Below are 19,598 nucleotides of genomic sequence, written 5' to 3' on the forward strand. Positions count from 1 at the left end.
GAATGGCTGCTTTCTGAACAGGTTGCTAACGTTAACGTTTCGGTTCGGGAGAACCTTCTGCTTCCTAGAGTTAACGAGTTTCCTAGATTCATCGAAGGTAGCAGCTTGCATCACTGCAATACGGTGACTGATTTACGATGGGATGGTCTCTAGACTCTAGTCATAAATGAAGGCGGAAATAAACGAAGTGCAAACTTGACGGTTTCATTTTCTGCCTAAACTTCCGTCTGTGTTGCACTAACCGAAATACAGTTATTACATAAGTCACATTATACTGAGGCATCCTGATGAATCTGATGGAATCATTTTCTTCCTAGTTTTTACTTCAGATAAGTTTTGCCCTGAAAAGAAGAGACTGGGGAACTATGAGCAGCATGCAGGGTCAGGGTCCCATGTTTGGCACAATTTTACATGGAAACTAACAGTACAATGGTTCACACTACTATTCCACTGTATGCGAAAGGCCAGTCAGCATATCAACAAACATAAACAGTTGTTTTCCTAAGATACATTTAAGGGCATCTGGCCCTGAACTGGCTTGTCGGAGTTCAGATATTTACCCAGATGTGTTTTCACCTTTATGAATGTGCAAGTGATTGTGTTCCCATTGTCCCTGTAGAGTCACTATGAGTGCTGTCCTCTCTGTTGTTCCATTAATGTCTCCAGGATTTGTCTCTGGATCAGTGCAGTCTGTTTCTCTCCTGAGAGAGACAAATTCACATACTCTATCTGTAAAATATACTTAATATCAGTCAATTGTATTCCCCACGTCAGTGTGTCTGCATCCTTTTTAATAGACTGCTACAGATTGGAACTCATTGTAATATTGCAACCACGCAATTTACGAAGTTTATTGTCTTAATTACAGTGAGTAAAATGATAATGTAGGTTCATATTATTTATTCTTCATATATGGTTTAGTATGTGACCTTTCTTTCCATGTTCACTTTCTGGTCGAATACGCAGGAACTGTGCAGTAGGCTATGTGTCTAGTCTACCTGTTTGTCTGCATGTCACATTTTAGTTGCCTGACAGGCTTTGCATGTTCTACAAGCTGCTCTACATGATGAGTAGTACTCAGCCTAAGTAATATCTTCTGTGGCTGTGGTGGGAGTTTTCCAAAGTTTGAAAAAAAATAACCCAATGATGTAATTTGGGTTTTCGGACTGGGTTTAAGGCTTAACATTTTTTAACCACAAAGCCTGCATTACAAACTAGAGGTGTGAAGTTTGTAAGAAGTAAGCATTTACAGGGTAAGAAAGCTACTAGTGGCTGGGTTGGTTCAGTGGTAGAGCAGGCACACGTGTACTGAGAGATTTATGCATCGTTGCAGAAGTCCAGAGATCGAATCCGACTTGTGACAATTTCCTGCATGTCTTCCCCTTTCTGCTGTTTCACTTTTGGCTGATTTATTTATTTATTTTTTTTAAGTCTGGCTCTTGCGAGTGTCCAAACTTTATGGAAGTGTAATACTAAACCACTGGAGTACCCCTTTAACCTCGGTTTGATTTGAGGCTTTTCTTGCCTACGTAGCTTTTATGCAAGTTTTGTAACCAATAGGCCATTGAAACCCCTCAATTGGTGATTTACTAGTTTCTTCTTGCTGTATATTTTTGGTCTCTTACATCATGTTTCATTTACTGTACTGTACTTGGAATAGACACATATTTCAATGTATTCTATCATTATTCTATTAATATTTTCATGGATGATTTTCTGAAATTAAATTTGATTGTTACAAACGTCAAATAATTCAAGAATCTTTATAGCAAGCAATGTTTATTAAAAAAAACAGATCTACTACAAGAACTACACATAGAATTATATAAGGCCTATTCGATTAAACTACTATTGCTATTACTGTACAATATTGTACCAAAAAAGAGTGTACCTCTGTAATGTACAACATTGTATATACAAAGTACATCGGAACACAGGATTCTCCAGTAATACAGAGACAACTATAAATAGATTTGACATTACAGTCTTTTTTTTTAGTTCTGCTGTTTTCAAATGGACACTAAAATGCATATTTAACAATATTCAATTCTGACAAATCATCCCCACACAGTTAGTCCACACGCAAGCCAATTTGTTCAAGTGCCACTGATTGATTTGAGATCGAAGAGGGTCCCAGCTCCCCTTAACAGCACAGCCGGGACATAACACACCAACCAACCACATGCATGTCTGTATGTGTGAGAGTGTGTGTTCATTAGATGAGTTCCTTTCTCACCACAAACACACACAGTCACAGTCCCTCCAGTTGTCATGATGAGGTAAGAGCAACACAAATACACCAGGTAATACACAAACAGTATACAGAGATAAAAAATAAACCTTAACAAGTATAATTCATTACCTGGTAGAGAGCATACAGGAATGCAGTATGGGCTGTATTTCTGGGAGAAGGGGAAAGGTGTGAGAGAGGGGAATATGAGGACGCCTCAGTGAAATTAGTTCAATACAGTTTCAAAAAGGTGAACTACAACAAAAAGGGATTCAGTTTACCCTGAACGATCCTGTCCACTTTTGAAGTCAGTGTTTGCAAAATGATTCACATATTCCTTAATTCATCCTCAGATCTAGTTTTGGGTACATAAGGTACATTTTAGCAAATAATACAATAAAAAAAATACAAGTTTAAGTCCTTGTATTTGGGTTTTCTTGTCCTCTTTCTACTTGGAAGCTGGTCCGCTACTGGTTTTGCTACAGCAGTAACTGAAGATGAGACAACATATGTCTATACCTGCAGGCTTTTTAGCTGGTCACATGTACACAGTGCATATTTATTCAGCACTAAGGCTGCTGGTACTCCAGAACATGGGAGAAGTGTTTTCCTGTCTGTCTCTAGACAGCTGCTGTCGGGTGGCATCCCTTTATGATGGGTGGGCACTGGGTGGGGGGGTGAGGTGCATACATACTATACATCCATGCATGTTCACACAGACACACACACACACACACACACACACACACACACACACACACACATGCACACACCCAGACAGCTACACAGTTCAACATTTTACCATTACAGATTCTGAGCATTAATTAACAACTGGGAACAAAAAGTAAAACAAAAGCAAACTTTGCTTAAGAACGCATTGGATGAGGTGGTTGGTTGTGCTTCTATCTAAACACACTCAAGAGGATCCTCAGCTCCATGCTTCCAGTTATCATCATGATTATTAAACATACATACACACCATTAGAATAATATAACCCTTTTTACTGTTAAGTCTGAAGTTTATTAGTTAAAGAAGCAAGCTGTAACTGTGTTTGATGTTGTCCTGTGGCTGGTACTGCAGATATATAAACTGATGCAATCAGCCAGCTCACCATAATGGCTGCTGTCTATGGCCCCAGCATGCAAGGAAAACCTGAAAGGCGTTTAGCTGCCACAAAACACCAACACACACACATTTGAAGAGAATGTGTGTGCATGTGTACAGTCCAACATTACCTATAAAAATGCTGGGTTTCAGTGGTCCCCTACATACATAATAGGGCTGCAGGAGAGAAGCAGCATAATGCCTCAAACTACCAGCTTTCATGATCTGTATTGCTATATGTGTAATTAGAACTACTGTTGGCCATGTACAGTTTTGGAGAGCACTGCTCCTGCTATGCTCTTGTTGTTGTCCTAGTACTGAACAGTAATAATAATTCAAAAAAATAAATCACCAACATATCAAACACTGGAGGAAGAGATCAAATAAAGCTCTCGATCACATGACATACACTGATATTTGGCCCAGTTTTCTTTCCTTTCATCATCTCAAAAGTCCACCTTTATCTCCAGTCTTCCACTTCTGAAGCAGCAAGTCAGTGTGTTTCATTTCTACACAGAGCGAGAGCTTAGCATTTCACAGTCTATTCTCAGGAATCAAACACTCCCTTCCAGTCCGCTAGTCATGGGTCACTAAAAAGAAAAGGAAAACTGTCATGTCTACTATACAAAATCAAACAGTGTTTTTTGTTCCACACTTAGATCTGCGTGTAAAGGCAAGTAACACTCCTGCACACCCACTCAAACACAATTCCAAACATCACAAACTAGTGTATGTAAGCTGTAGGTCTGTAAGTATCCATCCTGAGTCCCGTTCCCTTGTAAAAAGAAATTCAAAATCCAGTGATGCCTTGGATCTCTGCGTTGGCAAAAGAAAAAGAAGTGTCTTTGATGGGAGTTCACTAATCTACGCCCTCTGATACCTGCTGTAAGCATTGGTGCCAGTAAAGGGGCGGAAAAAACTCTTGACACTCTAAAGAGAACATGATGCCTTAAGAACTCACCCGGACACTAAGAACTGAATGCTACACGAGTAGTGGGTTAGGTCTTCTGTGAAACACCTGGTAGAAGAGCTGTAAGAATCAAAGAGTATGTAAGAATCAGTATCATGGATCGGACCGAGAAGTCCTAAGCCGGGCAGGATTTGTCATTAGACTGGGGTGGAGGTGGAGGAGGAGGGGTGTGAGGGAGAGAGTGTGTGTGGCCTGTAAGTGGAGGAGGAGGTGTAGGGGGCACAGTAGAGGTCGGGGAACCCATGGCTGGACTGCCACCTCCGCTCTTTGGGAACACCACTGGCTTGGGCCTAGTTGCTGGGGGGCGCAGCTCTCTAAAGGAAGGTACAGATGAGGAGAGAGAGGGGGATGTGGCAGAGGGCAGAGGGCTCCGTGGCTGGCTCTTGACCGGGCGAAAGGAGGAGGGCGTGTCGCTGGCGGAGGAGGCGCTGCGCTGAAGTGGGTGGGCATGTGAGGAGCCCCCCTCACAGTCCCGTAACAGACGGGAGTGGAGTGGACTGGAGGGCTCCGAGGCTCCTCCTCCTCCTCCACCACCCACACCTTTCAGCTGCTCAAGTGTGTCCAGGACCACGTCAGGTGTGTGTGTATGTTTCGAGGTGCTCTGTCTCTCCAACTTACTGAACTCACTCAGGGCAGAGCTCATCGCAGCATCAATGTCCTGCAACATGAGAGGCAGACATAAAAGTAAATATAACCTTGTGCATACAAATACCCAAAAGTAGCAGATGGGGATGTTAGTGACTGATCTGAAGTTGTACCTGTGAGCTGTGCTCCACCTGGGCTATGACCTCAGGGTCCAGTGGTCTGTGGTTGCTGAAGCTCTTAGAGCGCCCTGCTGTAGTCGTCTTGCGCAACTGTGGACTCTCCACCTAAAATGTTCATAATGCCCTCGTTTAAATGCTTGCCAAATCAAACAAAAATAGGTCATTTACAACATCAATTTGTTAAAGGTAAGATGTTACAGTACCTTGGTCTTGAGAGAGGAGTGGCGAGTGACTGAGTTGAGGATGCTGTGAGCGCTGACGGGTCGTTTGTCTCCAGTTTCTTTCACCAGAGCCCCACCAACAGGAAGAGACGCAGTTCTCACCCCTCCTCCCCCCCCTCCACTGGCTCCTGGACTCGTACTGTCGCTTTCTGAGCTCCGGAACGCTCTTCGGATGCTCCCAGACTCTGGACGCTTCCTCAGCCTGAATGAGACAAATATTTAATTGCTATTTTTCATGGGGTCAGCCAACTCAGGGCAAAAAAAGTCTGAAAACAACAACAACAAATTATTATTATCATAAGGAAGAAACCAAGAAGAAATCTTTCATTTTATGGTGTGGGTTCCTCACGTTCACATTTTTTTTTTGCTTCTACACCTTTTGGCCCCAAGTTGATTTCCATACGATCCATTTCATATAAACTAAAAGCTAAAGTTGCAAATGACAATATACTGTAAATAGTCTGATACACACTTGTTCAGGTTGGCCAGGTAGATGTCAGCCACGTGTGCTCCAGTAGGAGAGGCAGCATTGCCTCTAGTAGACACTCTCTCCTCCAGCAGGTCCCTGCTGTCCACATCAGGCTTTGGACTTCCCCTGTCCCCGTCAGACCTGAAACAATCAAAACTTAGTTTATAAGTTCATAAGTTATAAATCATCGCTCCGCCTCCATCTTGTACCAAGGCAGCAGAGGAAAAACTCTCTCACCGATACATTACTTCTGAAACACAAGGCTTACTTTAGTGCCACTTGGCTTCTAATTAAGAACAAGTAGTGATGAATAGTAGACTGATAAACATGAGAACATGATAAAGTTGTACTAAATGAATAATAAACACTAATCCATTTAAACTTTTTTTGGGGGGGGGGGGGCATTTTTAGGCCTTTATTGACAGGACAGCTGAAGAAATGAAAGGGGAGACAGAGGGGGAATGACATGCAGCAAAGGGCCGCAGGTCGGAGTCGAACCCGGGCCCGCTGCGTCGAGGAGTAAACCTCTATATACAGTTGTTCTCATAAGTTTATGAACCCATGCTAAAGTTGACTAAAAAGAGGAATAAAAAATCATCTTTTGGAAATTGATCTTAATGACCTTAATTAAACAAAATGAGGAAAAATCCGACCTTTAAGGACACCAATTTTCTTTGTGAATGAGTAATGTATCGTAAATAAATAAATGTTCTTCCTTAAAATATAGTGGGCATAAGTATGCATGGTTTTATTTCAGTTAGCCTAATAGCTGGTTTGATTTGCATTGAGAGATGATCTTATGGAAAGTACCCCATGCCAATCTCTAGGTATGGTGAAGGGTATGTGATGGTGTGGGGCTATTTTAATTCCAAAGGCCAAGGGAACTTTATCAGGATGCATAGTATCCTGGATCCATGAAATAACTGGCTCTATGGGAATTTAACATAGGGGTGTACTTACTTATGCCCCCTGTATTTTAAGGAAGAACATTTATTTATTTACAGATACATTATTCATTCACAAAGAAAATTGGTGCCCTTAAAGGTTGGATTTTTCCTCATTTTTTTTAAATTACGGCATTAAGATCAATTTCCAAAAGATGATTTCTTTATTCCTCTTTTTAGTAAACTTTAGCATGGGTTCATAAACTTATGAGCACAACTGTATGGACGCCCGCTCTACCAACTGAGCTATCCGGGCGCCCAATGCTTTTAAAGTTTTTCAAAACTACAAAGTTTTTTACCCCCCCTCCCAAAAAAGGGGGCTGCAACTTAAAGGGAACTTCTCAAATTCTTGTCTAATAGGACTACTGAGCTAGATACTTTACTCACCACCTCTGAGTTTTGGGAAACCTGGACTTTTGACAAGAATACAATAAGCAGAGTCACAGAAAGTAAAGTCCTGTAGCCATAGCCACAGAAGTGTAAAAAAAAACCATCATACTTGTGTATGTCAACAAACCACTCAACACAGAAAGTTTACAAGGAAATGGATCTGCTGTGATTTGCAGTCTGCTATGCATCAAAGCAGAGCAACTTCCTTAGCTACGGGGATTTCCAGTGGACTGTGTTTTGAAGAAGGCTCTTTGATGTTTACCCTGATGATGAGTTTGCATTTCCCAAAACTCTACAAAGAGGCCATGAGTAAAATATTATGATCAATATTCACAACAGACAAAAATTATGAGAAAAATGTCTTAATTCATTTGCTATTCTGTCCCTTAAGCAGATATTTTGATGAAGTCTGGCGATTGGAACACATCTTACGTGTCTTGGACCACAATGTACTGGTGTGGTACCAGTCCATCCACTCCGTTATGTCGTCCCTCCCACCAGTCGTCAGAGGCTCGCTGGAACAGAAGCAGAGATGCGCCCTTCTTGAACGATAGCTCCCGACAAGTCCGGCCGGAGTAGTCGAACCGAGCAATGGCCTCGAAAGGTTCAGACTCTGAAACAGCCAAGGAGCCTGAGATTCAGAGGATGGTGGACAGACAAGGGATGTGACAGAGAAGCAGGGGGCAGCAACAAATGAGAGAGACAGAGAGAGACACAGAGAGAGAGAGAGAGAGAGAGAGAGAGAGAGAGCGAGAGAGAGAGAGGTGGAAGAGAGGGTAAGGCCAGATTAGTGCATAGCAGGTTAGTGCTGCTGTGTTTGCTGGTGATTGCACAAATGTTAAAATTGCTGAGCAGTAACAAAGCAGCATAATAAACATGTTACTGGGAGAAGGTGTGAGCTGGTTTAAACGGTTAGAGCCACAGTAACTGGTGAGAAAAGCAAGATGAGATTTTATAAACTGGTGGCAAGAGGCTTCATTAAATACAGTATATAAAGTATATCTATTCCATGTATTTATGTGTGTGTGTGTGTGTGTGTGTGTGTGTGTGTGTGTTTGTTATGCACCATCTTCGCTGTTGTGCCTGACAGAGACGGTTTCAGGCGCAGGCTCTTCCACAAGGGGGGGCTCACAGTGTGGGCTGTCACTGAGGAGGAGACAGAGAGCAGATGAGGTTAGATGACATGACAAAAGTCCGACTGACACAAATCAGACCAGTAATGTATTGGTGTGCTAAGGGACTGTTGGTTATTTAATTAAGGGGCCACCGGAGGAGTTTTGTGGCCTCTAACCTAAAAAGACGTGACCCTCCCCTCGTCAGTAATAATTTTCCTATAACCCTCCAAAACCATTTGAAAAAAAGGCATGACCCTCCCCTCGCGTGCAAGTTTGCACTTAGCAAACAAGTACAGATACCATTTGATTTTTACAGCCATGACATACAGGAGTTAACCTCTGCATTCTCATCTTACACATCCCACTCCTCTGTTATGGTGTGGTGGCCATTTCAGTAGATTTACTTACTAACATTGTTGTGGAAACACAGTAAGCATGGAAACTAAATGCACACTTCATGCATTACTGCATTACTTCAAATACTAAGTTACTCCTCTAGTAAACTAGTATTCATATGAAATAAAACAATAAAACATTGAGACCATTCAGCAAAGCACACTGGGATATAACCAATTCAACACTGGTTGCTATGGACTTGTCACTATCGTCATTGTATATTTTAGCACATAGATAAAGCTGCTGAAGCTGAACATTATATTCCAAAACACATATATTTATATTAAGTTTTTAAGTTAGGGACCGTTTGGTATTTATGGAATGGACCACCGGAGGAAAATAGGGGAGGGTCATGTCTTTTTATTTTCTGCTGAGGGGAGGGTCATCCAACATTTTTTAGTCTGGGTGGGGGGGTCACCCAACTTTTTTATTCATGAAAAGAGCAAAATTTCAAAGGGGCTTGTTTGGTGCATATTTATCCATGTAGTCTATGCGGTCAGAACCATCTGCTAGGGGGCCGAGACTGAGAGCTACATGGATAAATATGCACCTATGACAGACATTTTATCCTGGGCATTCTTGACCAGAAGTTCAAACAATGGACTCCAATTGGTATAACAGCATTATGCACAGCAATAAAATATGGGAATGTTTGCAGCAGCTGAAACAAAACTATACATTAAATAAGGACTACTTAAGATATTTGCACTTTAGGGGCCATTATGACAGAAAAAATAAAGCCCAGTTTTAATTTAGATAAAAATAGAATAATTCAGAACCATAATTGGAGTTTACAATTCAAAGAAATATAGAATATCTACATTAATCATCACATAATGGACAGAAGAGGAAACAAAACATTTTATGTAAAACTGTTTCTGTATGTAGAAATAGGAAAAAGAACTAGGAATATTGCAGAAGATGAATGGTTGCATATTTTAAGAACAGCCTACAACATCCTTGTATACTAGGTGTGAACAATGTTAAAACATGTAATTAGACTGTTTATTACAGCCAGGATTATGAGTAAATACTTCACAACCATGTTGGAGACGATGATGTGGGTCAATGGATTTAGACCATTCCCATGTATTTTGGCTTTGTCCTGAAATTGTGCCGTTTGGGGGAATGTTCATATGGTTATTATCAACAATCTGGGCTATAATATCATGTAGAGTACTGTACTTATGGCAATACGACAGGAGATATTGTGTTACTGAAAACGGTCTTCTCAAAAACAGTCTTCTTCGTTTTCTTTTTTTGATATTAACTGTTTAATTATATTTTCTGTAAATTTTACTTCCAAACATTCTTTACACTGCCATCAATGTAGAGTTATCCATATACATAATGAAATGTGGTTTTCGTAGATTTTATAGTAAAATTCTGGTGGCTTTAGCAATTTATTAACTTATCTTGTTGGCCTTAAAAGTAGTCAAATTCTGTCTGCAAACAACCATATAAATACCCACTATATGCCAGAGTGATCATATTTTTTTGTCTACACTTCCTACAGTTAAGACTGAGAGCTGCTCCTCCAGCATGACTTACAGTCCAAACAACTGCACTGACTGGCAGTAATCATAACAACTGGTGCCGAGGCTTGCCATTACAGTAAAATTGGCCCTTGTGTGCATTGTGGTGTGTGTGAGTAAGTGCTGTGCTCTCCCAGGCTGATGTGGTCAGGCGGTACTTTAATCTCCTGTGTGCTGGAGGGTAAGCTGATCCTCGTGGCTCCCAGGCCCTGAGCGGAGCAGACAAGCTGAGCCTCCCATCACTCCACGGGTGCCCCTAAATCGACCATCTGCCCCCCCCATCTCTCTGGTCTCCTCATCATCTCCAAGCCTCCTCTAGGTAGATAGCAATTGGACAAGACATTCCCTGCTGTCCTACTAGCCTTAGCAATTCAAGTTCCTGTGCTATATGACTTATCTAGTCTCACATTGCCAGACCTTCCTCCACAGCGCTGCGGAGGAGGGTCTGGCTAATCCACACAGCATTCCGGGATGGGAGACAAACGTGCTCTGGTTTATTGGCATGTCTTTAAACCAATCACAATCATTCACTGAGCCCCGGTGCCGCTGCAAAATTGCCTAGGGGAACATGTGAATGTACAAAAGTTGTTTTAGTCTTGCAACAGAAAACTCAGATTCACCAGATAGTCTAGCTAGCTGTCTGGATTTACCCTGCAGAGATCTGAGGAGCAGTTAACCATAGTCCTCATAAATCCACCGGAGTTTAAAATTCCAACACAAAGAAAGCGGAAGGGTACCGGACATTCGGCCGAAAAGAAGGACATCCAGCGAAATATCCAGCGGCAACAGAGCAATCCCGGAAGTGAAAGGTTGTGGATATAGACTATGACTTATCAACCTCCCCTCACATACACACTCTGGTCCCTAGCCCTCACCAGAAGTCATCTCCAGCTCCAGGAATGGAGTAGATGGGGCCCGGTAGATCCTGTAGCCCGGGGAAGATGGTGTTATGGTGGATGATGATCGTTTTAATGAGCTCGTTGACGTGGGCCTGGCAAGAGACCTGGTCGTTGCCCTCGGGGACAGACATCAGGGTGGGGCCGAAACAGATGGCCAGGTTGTAGGGGTCCATCATGTTCTCCTCGCTGTACTGGGACAGGCTGGGCGGAAGGGAAAGCAGTGGCATTAGAAGGCATTACCTCATCCTTATTCCTTAAACATATAATATGTACAAAACTAACTATGCACACAAATAACCATGACATGTTGTTTACAGCCTACATTACCCCCTACTTGTGAATAAGCTGTGAATGCATGTCTGTGTCTGGCGGACTGCACGAGGTCCAACAGTAAACACTACCCAATCCTGCATTAAAACATTATTTCATTAGTACACTGTGGTGATGGAGGCTCTGATGGCGTGAGTGTGTTTTAGTTTGTGAGAAGAAGCAGAAGCATCAGAGTGACCGTAAATCACTTAAGGAAAAGAAGAAGCTCCCCTTCTGTCTCCACTTGATCTACCCAGGAGTCTCACATTTCAGGTCTCCCACATCCCTTTTCTTTTTGTCTTTCACTCCCCTTTGCTACCGTCATGGTTATTAGGGAATGTGTCTCTCTACGTATGTGCGTGTGTGCGTCTAAAATTGAACTCCAATGCATATTGGGTAATAACATATATTCAACTAATACTGAACCACACAACTCACTTCATTTTAATTGCCTCTACTAAAGCTTCTTCAAGTACTCCCTTACCATCCAGTGCTTTTTGGCGGAGTTTGTCCTCATCTTTTTAAAGAGCTTGGGTTTGTGGGTGTTGTCAACCCATTGACATTGTGTATGGGCTATACAAATAAACTTGAAATGGATAATTGAATCATTCCTCAAGGAGGGAAGTTCCTTAAATAATGAAGAGGCAGAAATATTCTTTGCCCTTTGGACTTTCATTAGGGACTGTACTTGACTTCCCACAAAAGGTTAAAGGATGTTTAGATTGGGTGTTAGAAGGCCAAATGAAGGCCTTCTAACCTCATTGTGGTGTTTATGAAACTATTGAGTGTGTATTGGGAAATGTTCCAGATCGGAAGAGCATAAGGATGCTCCTCCAACTGTTGAAAGACTCTTTTATATGACCAATGCAAGTGATAGTTGTTTTGTTTGTTGCTTTATGGTGATTGAAAACTGTTTATTACTTTTGTCTACTGAAAGATGTTTTTGTACAGTGATGGGTATTTGAAAGTGATTGACTTTCAGGTTGGCATCTTGTGACACATATTAGCATTAAAAAGGTCGAGGAGTTATTCTGTCATCGCTGATTATACATTTTGTTCTCAGTGGTTAGAGTAATAGTCTTTTTCACCCTCACCCTATGACGTGCTTACAGTATACAGCTATTAACAAAGATTGATGTAAGTTGGCTGCTCAGCTGAGACTATTTATTGTGTGAGATAATAATGTAAAGCAAACCTAATGAAGCCTGAGGCGAAATTCACTGTTTGCACAATTGCACGTGGGATTTAATAAATATGAACTTTTGAAGAATATTGGCATGCGCCTCTTAATGTGTGACTTTTGATCAAGTTTATATCAGTATAGTTTGTTTTCTTTAATTCATTTATAATCATTTTGATGTTTAACTGTTACCATGTTACTTCCATCTCACCTTGTTTGTGAGCTTCAGATAGTGGTCATAAGTCATAACTACTAACCTAGTACTACAGTTTTTTTCTGACGCTATGGTACTATTCTCACAAGTATGTGGTAATATTTCACTACCTTAAGTACAAATAAACCAACAGATCATCAAAAAGTATCTTTTCACAACTCTAAGTACATCTGACATTGACTGTGTACAGAAAAACATCTAGAAAGACCAGTTTCACATTGAAATACACTACAGTCATGCAAAGTACATGCATAAGTTTGGAATAACTATAACTGATAGTCAATGAAACATTTGCCTAATATACTATATGTATGGTTCTTTATTTTGTCTGATGACATCACTGCTGCCCAATGTCAGGCTTGGATTCGACATTCAAGAAGATTTTTTCCCAAGGTGCATGAACTATGAAAACACACATTGTGATGTGGACGAGAACTTATGGCCAAATCCAGAAGACCGAATTGATTCAGATTAGTGTAGTGTGTGCTACAGAAAAAACTTTTACAGTATTTACAGTTATCAATTTTCTTTCAGTTCTGTTAGTGTTTTTCTTTTTCTTTTATACAGTATTTATAATTGGACAAAACCTTTTAGTAATGGTACAATGAAAGTTTGTTTCTGGCATCACTGATTGGGGAAGATGTCTTCATTGATCACACTCCTGATAGGAATTATGGAAATAGTTTGTTGTTGAATTTGATGGGTAATGTACAGTTAAATTTTTGCTTACTGTAATGTGAAAACAGTGAAGCAAACAGATCATCTTTAGCACTTCAAAGGGTCATTTTGAAACATTGTTTGGTCTTGGACTAAGTGACTGTTACAATAACTTAAAGGGGAACTATGCAGTTTTTTTTAGCTTAATTTACCTTAACTGAATAGCTTCGGAGTCATTGGAATGGTTATATGACTTTTTTCGGGTTGAATGGTGGCCGTCTCGCTTCCCCCTAGCGCCTGTGAGCGGAAAAACCACCCTAGCAACTTTGGGCCGGTGAGCTGCCAGCTTCAGCGTCAGGAAGTATCGCGTGATATCAGGTCTCGCGATGTAACAAATTGCTTCACTGCACTGCACACATACACTGAGCCGGCAAAAAAGAAGCAGAAAGCTAGGAAAGCATTGTCGGAGAAACAGAGAAAGAGGAAACGGCAGACTGACTGAGCGAGGAGTCAGACACGAGTGAACATCGGACCTGCGTTTCAGAATGGCGAGAACTGAGACAAACAGAAGCCTGCAAATCCGATGCTGACCTGGCGTTCTTGCTGTTGCACTTGTAAGTATCTTTGATCAGAAACTTTATCTGCCACAGAGTTTCTTGTCAGCTTGATGTTGGCAAACGCAAGTTGCTTCTGCTCCGACAGCGTTCTAAGGCCATTGTAGGAAAAAAGAATAATGTTACAGACCAGGGAGAGAAGGGTAATATTTCGAGAAAAACCTGAGTGGACATGGCTCCGGGCATTCGCCGGCTTCTTTGAAAACAAATGCACATGACCAGAGGGAGAAGATGGGAGGGGGGGGGAGAGTCGCCAACGAGTTTTTACGCCAAATATCTATTCCGAAGCTGCAGGTGGAACTCTATAGAAAAACCCGCAAGCAGAAAGTGAGAAAACAGCGAAGAAATTGCCAAAACTGCATAGCGCCCCTTTAACTGAAAGAACTGCACTATGATATGTTTAGGTGACTTATGTACTAGTTGTATTTCACCAGAAACTTAGGGGTTGAAACATTGGTCTTGGAGTGAAAGATGTTTACAAGCCAAATGAAAGGAGTGTGTGTTATGCTACTCACTGGTTGAGGAAGGCGAACAGGTATCTCATAATGATGAGGGTTTTGCTCGGCAGAGATTGCAGAACTTTCTTAATGTGGACTGCCCGCTCATGGAGGCTCTCCATCGCTGGGAAATAACAGAGTCACGACACCCAGGGGGTTACACACACAATCAAGCACGTAAATACACACTTACACAAACAGATGAGAGACTTACAGACACAGGATATGAGGTCATGGAAGACTTCCTTAGGGAAGAGGGCGTGGTCCAATCCTCTAAAGTAGAGCTTCAGGACGCCAGCAATGGAGTCCATGTCGTGGTCATTCTGGTCCCCTGCCAGCGGGTCCTCACCTATTCCCGGACAAGAACACAGAGAGAAAAGGGAGTGGGAGAGGAAAGATAATGAAGCATTGGACAAAATCAGTTTGTTCAAAATGCTCAGGTTTCCTGCTGGATGATAGTCTTACCTCTCTCAAAGGCATTCTTGATGTCATTGACTTCCACCTGAGAGCCTGACACTCTAAAGATGCCTTCATGCTGCAGACCTACACACACATAAACAAACTGGGTGTTTAAATCAATACTCTTTTTCATCGTCAGGATTTTATAGTTCTGGAGATTTTTAATTTTTTGTAGCTAAGACGTTCTGGTAAAATTCCCAGTTTAATTTGATCTAGAACCAATCACACTTGAGTTAACAATGCCACCAATCAGTGCACAGGAGAAGCTGATGCTAAACCTATCACTTCACTGGAGAGTTTCACTCACCATGGCGACTGATGAAGCGGATGCAGCTCTTGACCATTAGAGGAATGGCCTCACCAGACTCCTAAAATAAAGGGAGAGGAATTACTCCCGATACAGGAACACAAGACAGGAGACCGGTGTGGAAATCAAACACAGCGCACATCTTGTCAGCAGGATATCCGTACACATGTCTGCACATGCACATGCATCCATGCACACATTTATGTGTGGGGGAGAGGGTGGGAGGAGTACCCAGCTGTTGCTAGGAGACGGCACTTTTGTCCTTTTCCCTTTGTTTGTTTGGGGTTGCCAGAAATCTCTGGGTGGTAAGGTGGTTGAAGATATTTTGGATTATATTTGTGCCCATTGTTATGTGAATCCCACTGTGGTCTAAATATGTTTAAAAAAAAAACTGACTATCATTTGAAATCGATTGGTTTCTATGTAAAGTGAGAGCTGGTGTCCAAAAAACAAGCTACCCACAAGGGGGAGCCACAAACATAAGATTCCCCAATGAAGCAGTTGCTTTTGATCACGTATGTGTTGTTTCAGACTGTACAGATTCAACTGTAGACATACATGTATATATTTGTGTATTGGGTTATATTAATCTGAGCTATATGATAATAACCAACGTGCTGACAACCTCTAGATGCCCGTACACCCTGTGGGCGGAGGATACTGTGAGAATGTGGCTTGAGTTAAAAAACAAAGCTACAGCGGCTCTAACTGAGAACCTCACAGCCACTTAGAAACAAAGACACACACACTTATGACAGATAATTACCTGCTTCCGTACCGCCGAGTTTCTCCGTCCACTACACAGAGGGAGAGAAAGAAACGGCACTCTGTCATTATGTCTCCAGAGAAAGTCTATTTATACTCACAACTCTGGTAACGCTCTATTTGTATACACAGACACATATGCACATGTGTTGAAAATATCTATAAAAGTGAAGGGGGAAATAATACCCCTGTCTGCCAAGAAATCAAGCTTAAACGCTGCTATGGTGTATGCGAGTGTGTGAGCATATTTCCTTCCTTTACCACACCTACCTGGAAAGGCAACAGTCAGTCTTCTGACCTAAAGGAGCAAGAAACAGGAAGAGGGGGAGGGGAGAGAGAGATAGACAGTTATAGTAGAAGTAGGACACATGAGGAAACAGGGAAACAAACTTCCCACCGAAGCTGCAGGGAGAGAGGTTTTCCTGTAAGGTTGTGGAAACGTTCGGCCCCCCACACACACACACACACACAAACACACACACACACACACACACACACACACACACACACACACACACAGCTGCATCCACATATGGTCACTGTCACCTAGCCCTCCACTTACTCACACTGCTTGTGATTATTAGCTATATTGAACCCACTCTGCTCCCTTGCATGTGGCCTGATGTGTCCCACTAAACCACTCATCTCTCTGATCTGCTCCCTATACCGTCTCTTGGCACCAGGCCTTTTCCCAAATCCATTACACACACACACACACACACACACACACACACACACACACACACACACACACACACACACGCGCGCGCGCGCACACACACACACACACACACACACACACACACACACACACACACACACACACACAGGGGATTCAGCCAAGGTACAAAACCCAGCAGGAAGAGGTAAGACTCCCCCACAAGCACAGCTGTCACAGAAAGGAATACGAGTAAGACATGAACAAAAGATGGAAAGAGAGAGATTTAAAGACTGTAATGATTTCACTAACAGTCTAATAGCTCAATACTGTTTCATTGTCTGTGCTTCAAGTGCCCATGAAGCCATTACACAAATGCAACACTGTCAATGTGCACACATCCTCTTTTAGACAGACAAAGAAAGTCTATACACTACAGCGTTCATTATACTCGCCATTCCTGACCTGTCGCACGACAGTGTGACGTCATGGGAGCACCGTAACTGTTTATACTTGCGCGTGGTGGTCGCGACACTAGTTGCAGTCTTCTCCTGAACAGAGGTGTCCCTAATGAGGAAAGGCTACCAACTTTGCTATTTCTATGGACTAGAAGAAGAAGAAAAAGGTAAACAACGGCAGAACTGGCAGCAGCATTGACGTCAATGTCAACAGTGGCTAAGATGATATTGGAGTCAATGGATGAGGAAGAACAGCTGCTTTTGAACCTGCTTGCAAAGAAACAAAGAAAAAGAAGGTGGAATGTTCGTCCTTTGAAAAGCTTCGGAAAGCTTGCCCTCGAACTCGTCAATCCTTCCTGTTTCTGCTTTGTCGTGCGCCGCTGAAAAAAATAGAGTTGTCACGCACTTTAAATCCTGGCGCACCAGCGAGATCTACGCCATTTTGACGTCACATTGTCGCCCGACAGGTCGGGAACGGCGGCTGTAAAAAGGCCTTATGACAGTCCCACTCACTCTCTTCCAGGGTCTTGTCAATGAGGTCATGCTTGGCCTCCAGCCTGGTGATCAGGTTCCTGCCTTCCAGAAACTCCTTCAGCTTCTACAACACACAAAGACACACGTGCACATACAAACTCGGGTCAGAATGTGTGCAGATTATGCTCACATATAACTGCACTCATGCTCCTGACAAATCATCCATGACCATAGCTAGCACTGACCGTGAAGTAAAACTGCTCCGTCTCCTGCTGATTGGCCCGTCGTTTGGCCAGGCTGGGTTTACTGAGATAGGATTCGCTGAAAGTGGACTTGACCGACTCCATGCTGTTGCTGTGGTGGAAGCACTCAGAGACGTCGTAGTCCTCCACCGTCACCATGTCTTGGATGGTGGACAGAGTGGCCTCCATCGTTTTCTTCACCTGATGGGCAGTGAGGAAGAGACGAAAACATATTAAGCAAAAGCTGTGATTACGGACAGCTGCAAGGGGTGAAAGATTAATTAATAATATTAGAGAAAACAGAAAGATGTCTGACCTCTTCATTTTCAATCTTGAGGGTGGAGAGGCGAGACTGCAGCTGCTGACACCTCTGGAGCAGCTCGACTTCCAGCGGCTGCTGTGCACACACCACTCCCATCTACACCCACACACACAGAACCCAGTGGAAAGTGAGACAGTTAACAATTACAGATTACAGCATCACAAAAACAACCTTCCCAGTGCGCAAACATAGGATTCAATAAGAGGTATTTATCACAGAGGACAAGCCTGATGATAAATGACTTGAGCACTCGAACTGTACCGTGTCTCCCATGTGGGACTGGAAGTCAAAACGAGCTGGGGGGCAGAAGACGTTGTTGTAGGTCTCCATCAGCTTCTGTTTGTCTCCGTTGGCTTCCAGACTCTCTGTGGCCCCCTCTAGTGTCTCCAGGCCGGAGTGTTTGGACGTCTCTACATTCTGTTCCGCAGATAGGTAAGTCCTCAGGGCGCGTTGCAGGCTGGCATGGTAGCCTAGGTCACAGCACTGTCACACACACACACACACACACACACACACACACACACACACACATACACACAAAAATACATAAGCTCACATCATGAGCATGGACACAAAGAGGAGAAAACATGCAGAGAGGGGGACCAGTCTACTGTCTTCATTAGGAGCACTGAAGCTAATGTGAGGAGACTGGCCGAGGGGCCACCACCGGCTAAAGCGCAGGGACACTGGGATACACACACACACGCGCACGCACACACACACACACACACACTATGTCTACAAATGTGAGCCGCTCCCACAGAGTAACATGGTGTGTTCATACTCACGTCAATGATGTCGGAGAGGTCATGGATGTAATATTTGAAGACACAGCTGTTGGTGGCCTCAAGAGCTAGCAGGTACTCATTCCTGGCCTTGATGGCCTTCAGCTTGTTCTCTGTGTACTTAGCTTGTCTCTGATAAGAGAGAGAGAGAGAGAGAGAGAGAGAGAGAGAGAGAGAGAGAGAGAGAGAGAGAGAGAGAGAGAGATTTACACTTTTTATTATTATTACTTGAATAGCTTTGTCTCATATTCATTTGATTATTACCACTGGTATATTGTTATTAGTGTTACGTTGTTTTTGATATGATTATTTATATTGTTGAATTTGTATTTGTATTAATTTTGCGTGATGCTTTGGCAATATTGTTTTTGTTATATTCATGCCAATAAAGCAAAATGAATTGAATTGAGAGAGAGAGAGAGAGAGAGAGAGAGAGAGAGAGAGAGAGAGAGAGAGAGAGAGAGAGAGAGAGATTTTAAAGGAGAGAATGAAAGAAATCAGGCAAGAAAAGAAAGAACAGAATAAGGGTAATGACAGGTAGAGAGAGGGAGGGAGGGAAGGGAGAGAGATAATAGGTGTTAGAGTGAAACGCCTCAGTATTGATTATGGATAATAAGAA

The 19,598-nt window shown here is 42.6% G+C and overlaps 2 protein-coding genes and 1 long non-coding RNA gene across 8 annotated transcripts in view; 1 reads left to right on the plus strand and 2 right to left on the minus strand.

The window, feature by feature from the left end:
- Positions 1–161, minus strand: part of ikbke (inhibitor of nuclear factor kappa B kinase subunit epsilon) — a 14,376-nt gene extending 14,215 nt beyond the window's left edge. The window contains exon 1 of one of the 3 annotated variants that reach the window (XM_031323159.2): positions 1–161. This exon is cut by the window's left edge and continues 218 nt beyond it. The gene's annotated coding sequence lies outside the window, so the exon portion shown is untranslated. The other 2 variants (XM_031323142.2, XM_031323151.2) reach the window with 2 other exon arrangements.
- A 1,599-nt stretch (positions 162–1,760) lies between these two features.
- The window catches only part of srgap2 (SLIT-ROBO Rho GTPase activating protein 2), a 64,063-nt gene continuing 46,225 nt past the window's right edge, over positions 1,761–19,598 (minus strand). For 2 of the 4 annotated variants that reach the window (XM_031323110.2, XM_031323129.2), the window contains exons 6-23: positions 18,983–19,111; positions 18,456–18,677; positions 18,189–18,290; positions 17,876–18,073; positions 17,670–17,754; positions 16,311–16,338; positions 16,042–16,072; positions 15,276–15,336; positions 14,975–15,052; positions 14,724–14,858; positions 14,528–14,633; positions 11,015–11,239; positions 8,160–8,239; positions 7,526–7,724; positions 5,763–5,900; positions 5,273–5,492; positions 5,064–5,174; positions 1,761–4,963 (exon numbers count right to left, since the gene is read on the minus strand). In XM_031323110.2, the coding sequence (XP_031178970.1) occupies positions 4,421–4,963; positions 5,064–5,174; positions 5,273–5,492; positions 5,763–5,900; positions 7,526–7,724; positions 8,160–8,239; positions 11,015–11,239; positions 14,528–14,633; positions 14,724–14,858; positions 14,975–15,052; positions 15,276–15,336; positions 16,042–16,072; positions 16,311–16,338; positions 17,670–17,754; positions 17,876–18,073; positions 18,189–18,290; positions 18,456–18,677; positions 18,983–19,111 (2,691 nt within the window). In that variant the 3' untranslated portion in view covers positions 1,761–4,420. The other 2 variants (XM_031323120.2, XM_036002264.1) reach the window with 2 other exon arrangements.
- Positions 1,766–12,887, plus strand: LOC116066970. The gene is made up of 3 exons (XR_004109085.2): positions 1,766–1,777; positions 8,306–8,314; positions 12,789–12,887. It is a non-coding gene; the product is annotated as an uncharacterized LOC116066970 (long non-coding RNA).

This window comes from Sander lucioperca, chromosome 6 (genome assembly GCF_008315115.2).
Source record: "Sander lucioperca isolate FBNREF2018 chromosome 6, SLUC_FBN_1.2, whole genome shotgun sequence".
In the NCBI taxonomy this organism is placed as follows: domain Eukaryota; kingdom Metazoa; phylum Chordata; class Actinopteri; order Perciformes; family Percidae; genus Sander; species Sander lucioperca.